The sequence below is a fragment of the Triticum dicoccoides genome, chromosome 7B (assembly GCF_002162155.2).
Source record: "Triticum dicoccoides isolate Atlit2015 ecotype Zavitan chromosome 7B, WEW_v2.0, whole genome shotgun sequence".
In the NCBI taxonomy this organism is placed as follows: domain Eukaryota; kingdom Viridiplantae; phylum Streptophyta; class Magnoliopsida; order Poales; family Poaceae; genus Triticum; species Triticum dicoccoides.
In genome coordinates, this window is record NC_041393.1 from 438750175 (window position 1) to 438764186 (window position 14012).

The 14012-nt window shown below is 47.0% G+C and overlaps 1 protein-coding gene across 1 annotated transcript; it reads right to left on the minus strand.

The window, feature by feature from the left end:
- Positions 1-893: 893 nt before the first annotated feature.
- Positions 894-2424, minus strand: LOC119340002 (F-box protein At5g49610-like). The gene has a single exon (XM_037611906.1). It carries the CDS (start codon positions 2303-2305, stop codon positions 1121-1123), a length of 1185 nt encoding a protein of 394 aa, XP_037467803.1. The 5' UTR covers positions 2306-2424; the 3' UTR covers positions 894-1120.
- Between the last annotated feature and the right edge of the window lie 11588 nt (positions 2425-14012).

The following is a 14012-nucleotide window of genomic DNA, read 5'->3' on the forward strand; positions in this document are numbered from 1 at the left end:
TGGAAAGAAAATAAATCCTACAAGTAAGATTACTAGGAATCATGTATTCATATAGATCAATACAAGATTGCAACTTAAAAGATAAGTATACAGATGGTTTTGCATCAGGATGAGAAAGACCCAAATATTGCTTTCCCTGCTCAAGTAGGACTGCTATCAGATAGTTCAATTTGGGCATTTCAATCATAACCACTCAAAATTAAGAAACATGTGGAGCATATGCATGGCGGCCATAATATATATGTGAAAAGAAGGGAAACACTTTATAAAGCCACACAAAAGAAGATACCAATAAAAAATAACTAAGATGGGGAATAAATGTATCTCCTGGAGATAATTGCATCAAAATTACCAAAACAAGAAGTGGTGTTAAGATGGAGGAGAAATGTATTTTCAGCCATCATGTAATGCTGCTATCTTAGTGCTACCATTCACTTTGAGAAGGCCTACAGGACGAAAGCCAAGTCAAGAACTTTACACCGAAAGTATCAACAATAGATAAAAACATTGCCTACCTAAATCTCCATACAGCATCAATTGATTACCGGTATACTTACCAGTTATAAATAAAAGACCACAAAAGTTAAAAGACATAACATAACCACTTCTGTTTTTCTTTTCATTTTTTTGATAACAAGAATTTCCTCTTTGTTGATTAATCAGGCTACAGACATGCTGTAAACAGTACAGAAGGCAGGTACTAGTGACCATGAGACCAGGACAAAGTAGCCCTAGCAAATGTTGCATCTTTTGCACACAAATGAGTAGCAAAAATGGCAGACCGTTTTACAAAGTTTATAGTGCAGAAACTAAATAAGCCTGATATGACAACCACTTTATTCTGCATCCCTATCATGTGAAGAGGGGGGAAACACCGGAAACATGAGGCATGGTATCAGGTTACTCATCTTTTGCTTATTGGGTCCTTTGCACCATACAGACTTAGATAGCAAAGACATAGTAGATAGTACTCCCTCTGATCCATATTACTTGTCGCTCAAATGGATGTATCTAGCATCCATTTGAGCGACAAGAACTATGGATCGGAGGGAGTACTAAACATTATCACCAGTGACTCACTCGCGCGACAATGCAACGGACTTGTCCATCATGGATTCCTTTAGTGCAGCTCCGAAATATCAGCAGTAAGCACCTTCACAGTTGACAACCCATCGAACAACGGTTTTCCATCCACACCACCACCATTGTTACCTTCCATCGAGAAGAAGGAATGCTGAACAAGACTTTCTCTGAGCCTATGTCTCCTAAGCTTCAGATAAGCGCTCCATTCATACCGTGTGGAGATACTACCATCGGCACCAGAAACATGCTGCAGATATTGCCATAGAAGGCCTGATTCCTCATTTTCAGAAAGAAGGAGCACGCCTCCTTGGATGTCCGGCACCAGAGAGAAGGCCATCACCTGCAACTTGATCCGGTGCTTCAACGACCAGGCCCAGCTCTCGTGATCCTCTAGAACCCAGAGATCAGCCGTGCTGCCATGGTAGTCGTACAATCCAAGAGTGCCGTTCATCTCAAACGGCTCAAGAAAGGCGCCCTCGACTGGCGAAAGCAGATGCTGGAAGGACTCGGCCATGGTGTCGAACACCAGCATGTTGTTCACCTTGCCGTTGCCACCAGCACCAGGCAACTTAATGGGCTGCCAGTAAAGCCTGCCGCCTGCCAGGACGTGCGGTTGAAATGACACCATCATCGGCATCGCCCGCGCTAGATCTCCGGACGTCCACGGCTCGAGAGCCTTCCTGATGCACCTGAGGTCGCCGGACCCGAGTGTGTACACCTGGTATACGGCACGGAACTGGCCGTCCTCGGTTGTCTTCAAGCAGCACAGAACTCGGTAGGACCCCGACGGGCGGTGGAAGTATAACCCGGCGATGCAGTAGACGTGAAGCAGCGGGAGGGGCGCGTGCTGGCGAGTCGCCGGGTTGCAGATGTAGACGCCGCCGTAGGCGACGAGGATAAGGAGGCCGTCGCAGGAGGCGAGCACATCGAAGTGCTCGTCGGCTGCGGTCCGGGCCGCCCGCGCGACGGGGCGCCGCTCGCCGGTGCTGTGGTCGAGGGCGTCGATCCTTCTTTCATGGGTGTCTTCGGTGGTGACGAGCGGGAGCGAGGGCTGGCGGCGGTGGTGGGCGAAGAGGAATTTGGCGTCGGAGGTGAGGCGGCGGTGCCAGGAGCGGCAGACGGCGCGGCAGCGGACGAGGGGCTTCGGCGGCAGGCGGATGAGAATCTCCCAGGTGACGATCTCCTCAGGGAGGTGAGGCCCGCCGACGGCCGCTTCTGCCATGCTCCTCCTACTGGATCTTGGGGGAATTTGTTCTAGCGGCAACGCCGCAGGAAACGGAGCAGCTCGTTCAGGATCTTAGTTTTTTTTTTCTTTGAGCAAAGGTCAGGATCTCAGGTGAAGTCTTCCAGGTTTTTTTTTAGACATTGAAGGCGTCTTCTAGTCTCCCTTTTTTTTTGTTTGGGAAACCATGGTTGCTTTATTCAACTAAAACATAGGTACAATCAAAGTGTCATGAGGCTGCACTAGCCAACTATAACGACCATGGGCTAAAATAGCACACTCTTTATAAAATTATGAGCTTTCATATTGGATGTTCTTCCTTCATGAATTATTCGAGCCTCTTCAAACTCCTGTCGTCGTATATTGATCTCTCGTAGAATGGAGCTATAGGCGCACCTGCTGCCTTCGTTAATGTGCTTCACCACCGATTCTGAGTCGCATGCAATGATGTTCCGGTTTAGGTTCAGGTCAGTTTCAAGAGATAAGGCCTCCAGGCATGCCATAGCTTCCAGCGTGCACGGATCATCGCACACGTCAATTATGCGTGCTGACAAGCCGAGGTAGATACCCTGGTCGTCCCGGCATAGGGCCGCCACCCCGCCCTTGTTGCAGTTCTTGGCAATGCCACCATCGACATTTATCTTGACCATACCTCCCATCGGTGGAATCCACTTCTGTACACGTACGTGTCGATGCCCTACCTTCACCTGCTTCTGTGTAGTATTTTCGACGATCTCCAAATCAGCTAGATACCTCATAATGAATCCATGAATAACTTCTGGGCTTTGGAAGATTGCCTCATGGGTTGCTTTCCTTCTAACACCCGAGATCACCCACAATGTGATGATCAACTTTGTAAAGTCTGCATGCGGCACCGATTCTAGCATATGGAACAACCACTCCTTGGCATCCGGACTGTTCAACAAGCTCATATGTTCTGTAAGTGATTCGTCAATGAGCGCCCATACACACCTCACCATGGTGCAATCAAGGAGGGAATGACGCCATGTATCATTTTCTACCCCACATAGCTCACATCTCGGTGTTGTTGCCATATGTCTATGGTGTAGCTCGACACCAGAAGGCATAGATCACTGAGCCAAGCGCCAAACAAAAACCCGGACTTTGGATGGGACTTTAATCTTTCATAGCGTTGTTCAGGCCTTCTCTAACCGGGTTGAGCTCGAACTTGGTCTACCTTCCAACCAGTCTTCCCGTACTTTCTTAGTTGTGATCAACATGCGATAACAAGATCTTACCGAGAAGACGTCTGTATTCTCATGATGCCATGCCCAAAAATCCTCTTGCTGGACTGTTCTGATGGGAATCGTTGAAATTGCCTTGACGTCCATGGTCAAGAAATGCCTACTAAGCTCGGCCCTGTCCCACCAACCTGTTGTTGCATTGATCAGTTCAGATACTAACTGGGGTGGTGCATCTGAAATGGCCACCACCGGCTCCGATCTTGGTATCCAATTATCCTGCCATACATGTGTTGACTACCCATTACCTATTCTTCGAATAAGACCCAATTTAAGTATGTCTGCCTTCAATCAAAGCATGCCACACCTTAGACGGTGATGAACCAAGTGTTGCATGCAGTATATCGGTGTCTGGATAGTAGACAGGCTTGATAATTCTCGCACTTAGGGTCTCTGGTGTTTGCAAGATTCTCCACACTTGTCGGGCTAGCAAAGCCAAGTTAAACAACTCAAAGTCTCAAAATCCATGAAGGCGCCTTCTAGTATTAGGCCAACTCTGGCCGCGTCCGTCCGAGGCCTAATAGACACAAATAGCGGCCCAACCCGCGTGAGCAAACAAACAAACATCTACTTTTTGTCCGTTGCCGAGTTACTTTTGCCTGAATTGAACCGTGTTTGCGTCGAAAAGGACAGCGCCCAGACCGGCGAAATGTGCGCCCTTGTCGTCCCTGACCCGCCCGTCGGTGAAACAACCCATTTTTCTCTTTTCTTATGTGGCCTGCCCCGCCCCTGCCACCGCCTTCACCGTCCAACTTTTCTGGCCGCCTCCTCGCTGTCCAGCCCGGCCGCCCAAACCACGACCACCCCCTCGCCATAGCCGCCCCACGCCTGCGTTTTATAGGAGTTCTTGCTGGCGTTTATGGCTTTTTGTCGCTGCATCCGCTCCTAGGGAAGCTACGGCCTCCAGCGACGCCCATCGACCCCAACACCTTTTGACAGGCACTACAAAAGCTGTCGGACATCAACGCCAACCTTGCCTGTTGCCTGCAAGGGGAGCCCATGGTGCTCTTCACCGGCCGCGTCTCCATCATGACCGCAAGGTGTTAGACACTTTGCTCACAAGGTACCATGAATAGTGGGGACAATTATTTTTTTCCACGACTTTATTTGTTCATCAGATGATTCGTCCTCGAAAGACGAAGAGCTTGTGGTTGCTCCAGTGGTCGTCAATGACCACATTCCTAGGCGACGACCTCGGTTTAGGGGATCAATCCCGGCCATGCTCTGGCCTTGAACCGCAATAGGGAGAGCGGTTGCGCCCTTCTCTATGTCGATTACTTTGAGGATTCCCGGCTCTTCAAATCACATTTTTTTCCGCTGCCGATTCCGGACGGCGAGAGATGTATTTAATCTTATTTGGGAGGGAGTGGTAGCATATGACCCATACTTTGAGTGCAAAGAGGATACCCTTGGCAAGGTTGGCTTCTCCTCTTACCAGAAATGCACAACGGCTATTCGCATGCTTGCATATGAAATTACGGGCGATCTTGTGGATGGGTACATACGTATGTGTGAGACCACATGTCTCAAGTCAATGTATAGTTTTCTGCAAGGCTGTGGTGGTAGTGTTTGGCCCTGAGTACTTGAGAGAGCCATATGCCGGAGATACAGCAGGGTTGTTGGAGACCAATAAAGATAGACGCTTTCCGGGAATGCTTGGGATCATAGATTGTATGCGCTGGAAGTGGAAGAACTATCCATTTGCTTGGCAGGGGCAACACAAGGGGCGTGTCAAATGTTGCACTATCATACTAGAAGCCATGGCCTCACAAAAACTTTGGATATAGCACTCTTTCTTTGGCATGGTTGAAGGAAATATGCCCTAGAGGCAATAATAAAGTTATTATTTATATTTCCTTATATCATGATAAATGTTTATTATTCATGCTAGAATTGTATTAGCCGGAAACTTAGTACATGTGTGAATACATAGACAAAACATAGTGTCCCTAGTATGCCTCTACTAGACTAGCTCGTTAATCAAAGATGGTTATGTTTCCTAGCCATAGACATGTGTTGTCATTTGATGAACGGGATCACATCATTAGGAGAATGATGTGATGGACAAGACCCATCCGTTAGCTTAGCATCCTGATCGTTACAGTCTCATTGCTACTGCTTTCTTCATGACTTATACATATTCCTCAGACTATGAGATTATGCAACTCCCGAATACCGGAGGAACACCTTGTGTGCTATCAAACGGCACAACATTACAGGGTGATTATAAAGATGCTCTACAGGTGTCTCCGAAGGTGTTCGTTGGTTTGGCATAGATTGAGAATATAATTTGTCACTCCGTGTATCGGAGAAGTATCTCTGGGCCCTCTCGGTAATGCTCATCACTATAAGCCTTGCAAGGAATGTGACTAATGAGTTAGTTGTGGGATGAAGTATTACGGAAGAGTAAAGAGACTTGCCGGTAATGAGATTGAACTAGGTATGATGATACCGACGATCGAATCTCGGGCAAGTAGCATACCGATGACAAAGGGAACAACGTATGTTGTTATGCTATTTGACCGATAAAGATCTTTGTAGAATATGTAGGAGCCAATATGAGCATCCTGGTTCCGCTATTGGTTATTGATCGGAGATGTGTCTCGATCATGTCTACATAGTCCTCGAACCCGTAGGGTCCGCACGCTTAACGTTCAATGACGATTTGTATTATGAGTTATGTGTTTTTGATGATCAAAGTTTGTTCGGAGTCCCGGATGAGATCACGGACGTGACGAGGAATCTCGAAATGGTCGAGACATAAAGATTGATATATTGGAAGGTTACGTTCGGACACCAGAAAGGTTTCGGAATCATTCGGGCATTTTTCGGAGTATCGGGAGGTTACCGGAACCCCCCGGGAAAGTAGTGGGCCTTATTGGGCTTTACTAGAAAGAAGAAGAGGGCCGCAGGGTGCGCCCCCCTTGGCTGGTCCAAATTGGACTAGGAGGGGGCGACCCCCCCCCCCTCTTTCCTTCTCCCTCTCCACCTCCTTCCCTCTCCCTCTGTTGGAAAAGGAAGGGGACTCCAACTAGGATTGGGAATCCTATTTGGACTCCCCCTATAGGTGCGCCCCTCCTAGGTCAGCCTCCTCCTCCTCCCTCCTTTATATACAGGGGCAAGGGGGCACCCCAAGGCACAACAGTTGTTCTCTTAGCTGTGTGCGGTGCCCCCTTCCATAGTTTAACACCTCGGTCATATCATCGTAGTGCTTAGGCGAAGCCTTGCGCCAGTAACATTATCAACACTATCGCCATGCCATCATGCTGATGGAACTCTCCCTCATCCTCAACTGGATCAAGAGCTCGAGGGACGTCATCGTGCTGAATGTGTGCTGAACACGGAGGTGCCGTACGTTCGGTACTTGGATCGGTTGGATCGTGAAGACGTTCGACTACATCAACCGTATTACTAAACACTTCCACTTTCGGTCTACGTGGGTACGTGGACACACTCTCCCGTCTCGTTGCTATGCATCTCCTAGATAGATCTTGCATGATCGTAGGAAAATTTTGAATTACTGTGTTCCCCAACAGTGGCATCCGAGCCAGGTCTATGCGTAGATGGTTTATGCACGAGTAGAACACAAAGAGTTGTCGGCGATAATAGTCATACTGCTTACCACCAACGTCTTACTTTGATTCGGCGGTATTGTTGGATGAAGCGGCCCGGACCGACATTACATGACCACGTTCATGAGACTAGTTCTACCGACGTGCTTTTGCACATAGGTGGCCGGCGGGTGTCTGTTTCTCCAACTTTAGTTGAATCGAGTTTCACTACAGTCGGTCCTTGTTGAAGGTTAAAACATCACACTTGACGAAAAATCGTTGTGGTTTTGATGCGTAGGTAAGAACGGTTCTTGCTAGAAGCCCGTAGTAGCCACATAAAACTTGCAACAACAAAGTAGAGGATGTCAAACTTGTTTTTGCAGGGCTTGTTGTGATGTGATATGGTCAAGACATGGCGTGATATAAATTGTTGTATGAGATGATCATGTTTTGTAATAGAGTTATCGACAACTGGCAGGAGCCATATGGTTGTCGCTTTATTGTATGAAATGCAATCACCATATAATTGCTTTACTTTATCACTAAGCGGTAGCGATAGTCGTAGTAGTAATACTTGGCGAGATGACAATGATGCTACCATGGACATCAAGGTGTCAAGCGGGTGACGATGGAGATCATGACGATGCTTCGGTGATGGGGATCATGAGCACAAGATGATGATGGCCATATCATGTCACATATTTTGATTGCATGTGATGTTTATCTTTTATGCATCTTATTTTGCTTAGTACAGCGGTAGCATTATAAGATGATCCCTTACTAAATTTCAAGGTATAAGTGTTCTCCCTGAGTATGCACCGTTGCTAAAGTTCGTCGTGCTGAGACACCACGTGATGATCGGGTGTGATAAGCTCTACGTTCACATACAATGGGTGCAAGCTAGTTTTGCACGTGCAAAATACTCGGGTTAAACTTGACGAGCCTAGCATATGCAGATATGGCCTCGGAACATGGAGACTGAAAGGTCGAACATGAATCATATAGTAGATATGATCAACATAGTGATGTTCACCATTGAAAACTACTCCATCTCACGTGAGATCGGACATGGTTTAGTTGATTTGGATCACGTGATCATTTAGATGACTAGAGGGATGTCTATCTAAGTGGGAGTTCTTAAGTAATATTATTAATTGAACTTTAATTTATCATGAACTTAGTCCTGATAGTTTTGCATGCCTATGTTGTTGTAGATCAATGGCCCGTGCTACCGTTCCCTTGAATTTTAATGCATTCCTAGAGAAAGCTAAGTTGAAAGATGATCGTAGCAATTACACGGACTAGGTCCGTAACTTGAGGATTATCCTCATTGCTGCAAAGAAGAATTACGTCCTGGAAGCACCGCTAGGTGCTAGGCCTGTTGCAGATGCAACTGCGGATGTTGTGAATGTCTGGCAGAGCAAAGCTAATGACTACTCGATAGTTCAGTGTGCCATGCTTTACGGCTTAGAATCGGGACTGTTGGGGAACGTTGCAGAAAATTAAAATTTTTCCTACGGTTTCACCAAGATCCATCTATGAGTTCATCTAGCAACGAGTCATGGGAGAGTGATTGCATCTACATACCACTTGTAGATCGCGTGCGGAAGCGTTCAATGGAACGGGGTTGATGGAGTCGTACTCGCCGTGATTCAGATCACCGATGACCTAGTGCCGAACGGACAGCACCTCCGCGTTCAACACACATACGGAGCGGATGACGTCTCCTCCTTCTTGATCCAGCAAGGGGGAAGGAGAGGTTGATGAAGATCCAGCAGCACGACGGCGTGGTGGTGGATGCAGCAGAACTCCGGCAGGGCTTCGCTAAGCTACTACGGGAGGAGGAGGAGGTGTTGCAGGGAGGAGGGAGGCGCCAGGGCTGCTTGGTGCGGCTGCCCCTCCCTCCCCTCCCTTTATATAGGGGCAAGGGAGAGGGGGGGGGGGCGCAGCCTTGCCCCTTCCTCCAAGGAAGGGGTGCGGCCAAGAGGGGGGGAGGAGTCCATCCTCCCCAAGGCACCTCGGAGGTGCCTTCCCCCTTTAGGACTCTCCCCTCTCTCTTATCTCTAGGCGCATGGGCCTCTAGGGGCTGGTGCCCTTGGCCCATATAGGCCAAGGCGCACCCCCTACAGCCCATGTGCCCCCCCGGGGCAGGTGGACCCCCCCGGTGGACCCCCGGACCCCTTTCGGCACTCCCGGTACAATACCGATAAAGTGCGAAACCTTTCCGGCGACCAAAATAAGACTTCCTATATATAAATCTTTACCTCCGGACCATTCCGGAACTCCTCGTGACGTCCGGGATCTCATCCGGGACTCCGAACAACATTTGGTATGCTGCATACTCATATTCATACAACCCTAGCGTCACCGAACCTTAAGTGTGTAGACCCTACGGGTTCGGGAGACACGCAGACATGACCGAGACGACTCTCGGGCAATAACCAACAGCGGGGTCTAGATACCCATGTTGGCTCCCACATGCTCCTCGATGATTTCATCGGTTGAACCACGATGTCGAGGATTCGATCAAACCCTGTATACAATTCCCTTTGTCAATCGGTACGTTACTTGCCCGAGACTCGATCGTTGGTATCCCAATACCTTGTTCAGTCTCGTTACCAGCAAGTCACTTTACTCGTACTGTAATGCATGATCCCGTGGCCAACACCTTGGTCACTTTGAGCTCATTATGATGATTCATTACCGAGTGGGCCCAGAGATACCTCTCCGTCATACGGAGTGACAAATCCCAGTCTCGATCCGTGTCAACCCAACAGACACTTTCGGAGATACCTGTAGTGCACCTTTATAATCGCCCAGTTACGTTGTGACGTTTGATACACCCAAAGCACTCCTACGGTATCCGGGAGTTACACGATCTCATGGTCTAAGGAAGAGATACTTGACATTGGCAAAGCTCTAGCAAACGAACTACACGATCTTTGTGCTATGCTTAGGATTGGGTCTTGTCCATCACATCATTCTCCTAATGATGTGATCCCGTTATCAACGACATCCAATGTCCATAGCCAGGAAACCATGACTATCTGTTGATCACAACGAGCTAGTCAACTAGAAGCTCACTAGGGACATATTGTGGTCTTTGTATTCACACGTGTATTACGATTTCCGGATAATACAGTTATATCATGAATAAAAGACAATTATCATGAACAATGAAATATAATAATACTTTTATTATTGCCTCTAGGGCATATTTCCAACAGTCTCCCACTTGCACTAGAGTCACCAATCTAGTTACATTGTGATGAATCGAACACCAATAGAGTTCTGGTGTTGATCATGTTTTGCTCGCGAGAGAGGTTTAGTCAACGGATCTGCGACATTCAGATCCGTATGTACTTTGCAAATTTCTATGTCTCCATCTTGAACATTTTCACGGATGGAGTTGAAACGACGCTTGATGTGCCTGGTCTTCTTGTGAAACCTGGGCTCCTTGGCAAGGGCAATAGCTCCAGTGTTATCACAGAAGAGTTTGATTGGTCCAGACGCATTGGGTATGACTCCTAGGTCGGTGATGAACTCCTTCACCCAAATCGCTTCATGCGCTGCCTCCGAGGCTGCCATGTACTCCGCTTCACACGTAGATCCCGCCACGACGCTCTGCTTGCAGCTGCACCAGCTTACTGCTACACCATTCAACATATACACGTATCCGGTTTGCGACTTAGAGTCATCCAGATCCGAGTCGAAGCTAGCATCAACGTAACCCTTTACGACGAGCTCTTCATCTCCTCCATAAACGAGAAACATGTCCTTTGTCCTTTTGAGGTACTTCAGGATATTCTTGACCGCTGTCCAGTGTTCCTTGCCGGGATTACTTTGGTATCTTGCTACCAAACTCATGGCAAGCTTTACATCAGGTCTGGTACACAGCATGGCATACATAATAGATCCTATGGCTGAAGCATAGGGGATGACACTCATCTCTTCTTTATCTTTTGCCGTGGTCGGTGACTGAGCCGAGCTCAACCTCACACCTTGTAACATAGGCAAGAACCCTTTCTTGGACTGATCCATTTTGAACTTCTTCAAAATCTTATCAAGGTATGTGCTTTGTGAAAGACCTATGAGGCGTCTCGATCTATCTCTATAGATCTTGATGCCTAATATATAAGCAGCTTCTCCAAGGTCCTTCATTGAAAAACACTTATTCAAGTAGGCCTTAATGCTGTCCAAGAATTCTATATCATTTCCCATCAAGAGTATGTCATCTACATATAATATGAGAAATGCTACAGAGCTCCCACTCACTTTCTTGTAAACGCAGGCTTCTCCGTAAGTCTGCATAAACCCAAACGCTTTGATCATCTCATCAAAGCGAATATTCCAACTCCGAGATGCTTGCACCAGCCCATAAATGGATCGCTGGAGCTTGCATACTTTGTTAGCGTTCTTAGGATCGACAAAACCTTCCGGCTGCATCATATACAGTTCTTCCTTAAGATGCCCGTTAAGGAATGCCGTTTTGACGTCCATCTGCCATATCTCATAATCATAGTATGCGGCAATTGCTAACATGATTCGGACGGACTTTAGCTTCGCTACGGGAGAGAATGTCTCGTCATAGTCAATCCCTTGAACTTGTCGAGAACCCTTAGCGACAAGTCGAGCTTTATAGATGGTAACATTGCCATCCGCGTCCGTCTTCTTCTTAAAGATCCATTTGTTTTCTATCGCTCGCCGATCATCGGGCAAGTCTGTCAAAGTCCATACTTTGTTTTCATACATGGATTCTATCTCGGATTTCATGGCTTCAAGCAATTTGTTGGAATCTGGGCCCGCCATCGCTTCTTCATAGTTCGAAGGTTCACCGTTGTCTAACAACATGATTTCTAGGACAGGGTTGCCGTACCACTCTGGTGCGGAACGTGTCCTTGTGGACCTACGAAGTTCAGTAGCAACTTGATCCGAAGTACCTTGATCATCATCATTGGTTTCCTCTTCAGTTGGAGTGGGCATCACAGGAACATTTTCCTGAGCTGCACCACTTCCCCGTTCGAGAGGTAGTACTTCATCGAGTTCTACTTTCCTCCCACTTACTTCTTTCGAGAGAAACTCTTTTTCCAGAAAGCATCCGTTCTTGGCAACAAAGATCTTGCCCTCGGATCTTAAGTAGAAGGTATACCCTACGGTTTCCTTAGGGTATCCTATGAAGACGCATTTTTTCGACTTGGGTTCGAGCTTTTCAGGTTGAAGTTTCTTGACATAAGCATCGCATCCCCAAACTTTTAGAAACGACAGCTTAGGTTTCTTCCCAAACCATAATTCATACGGTGTCGTCTCAACGGATTTAGACGGTGCCCTATTTAAAGTGAATGTAGCTGTCTCTAGAGCATATCCCCAAAATGATAGCGGTAAATCGGTAAGAGACATCATAGACCGCACCATATCCAATAGAGTGCGATTACGACGTTCGGACACACTGTTTCGCTGAGGTGTTCCAGGCGGCGTGAGTTGTGAAACGATTCCACATTTCTTTAAGTGTGTACCAAATTCGTGACTTAATTATTCTCCTCCACGATCTGATCGTAGGAACTTTATCTTTCGGTCACGTTGATTCTCTACCTCATTCTGAAATTCCTTGAACTTTTCGAAGGTCTCAGACTTGTGTTTCATTAAGTAGACATACCCATATCTACTCAAGTCATCAGTGAGAGTGAGAACATAATGATATCCTCCGCGAGCCTCAACGCTCATTGGACCACACACATCGGTATGTATGATTTCCAACAAGTTGGTTGCTCGCTCCATTGTTCCGGAGAACGGAGTCTTGGTCATTTTGCCCATGAGGCATGGTTCGCATGTGTCAAATGATTCATAATCAAGAGACTCTAAAAGTCCATCAGCATGGAGCTTCTTCATGCGCTTGACACCAATGTGACCAAGGCGGCAGTGCCACAAGTATGTGGGACTATCGTTATGAACTTTACATCTTTTGGTATTCACGCTATGAATATGTGTAACACTACGTTCGAGATTCATTAAGAATAAACCATTGACCATCGGAGCATGACCATAAAACATATCTCTCATATAAATAGAACAACCATTATTCTCGGACTTAAATGAGTAGCCATCTCGTATTAAACGAGATCCAGATACAATGTTCATGCTCAAACTTGGCACTAAATAACAATTATTAAGGTTTAAAACTAATCCCGTAGGTAAATGTAGAGGTAGCGTGCCGACGGCGACCACATCGACTCTGGAACCATTCCCGACGCGCATCGTCACCTCGTCCTTCGCCAGTCTCCGCTTATTCCGCAGCTCCTGCTGTGAGTTACAAATATGAGCAACGGCACCGGTATCAAATACCCAGGAGTTACTACGAGTACTGGTAAGGTACACATCAATTACATGTATATCAAATATACCTTTGTTGTTGCCGGCCTTCTTATCCGCTAAGTATTTGGGGCAGTTCCACTTCCAGTGACCCTTTCCCTTGCAATAAAAGCACTCAGTCTCAGGCTTGGGTCCATTCTTTGACTTCTTCCCGGCAACTGGCTTACCGGGCGCGGCAACATCCTTGCCGTCCTTCTTGAAGTTCTTCTTGCCCTTGCCCTTCTTGAACTTAGTGGTCTTATTGACCATCAACACTTGATGTTCTTTCTTGATTTCAGCCTCTGCTGATTTTAGCATAGAGAACACTTCAGGAATGGTCTTTTCCATCCCCTGCATGTTGTAGTTCATCACAAAGCTCTTGTAGCTTGGTGGGAGTGACTGGAGGATTCTGTCAATGACCGCCTCATCAGGGAGGTTAATATTCAGCTAGGTCATACGGTTGTGCAACCCAGACATCTTGAGTATGTGTTCACTGACAGAACTGTTTTCCTCCATCTTACAACTGTAGAACTTGTCGGAGACATCATA

Bases quoted from the DNA above. Each gene is read 5' to 3' on its own strand.
- LOC119340002 (XM_037611906.1), bottom strand. From the start codon at position 2,305: ATGGCAGAAGCGGCCGTCGGCGGGCCTCACCTCCCTGAGGAGATCGTC.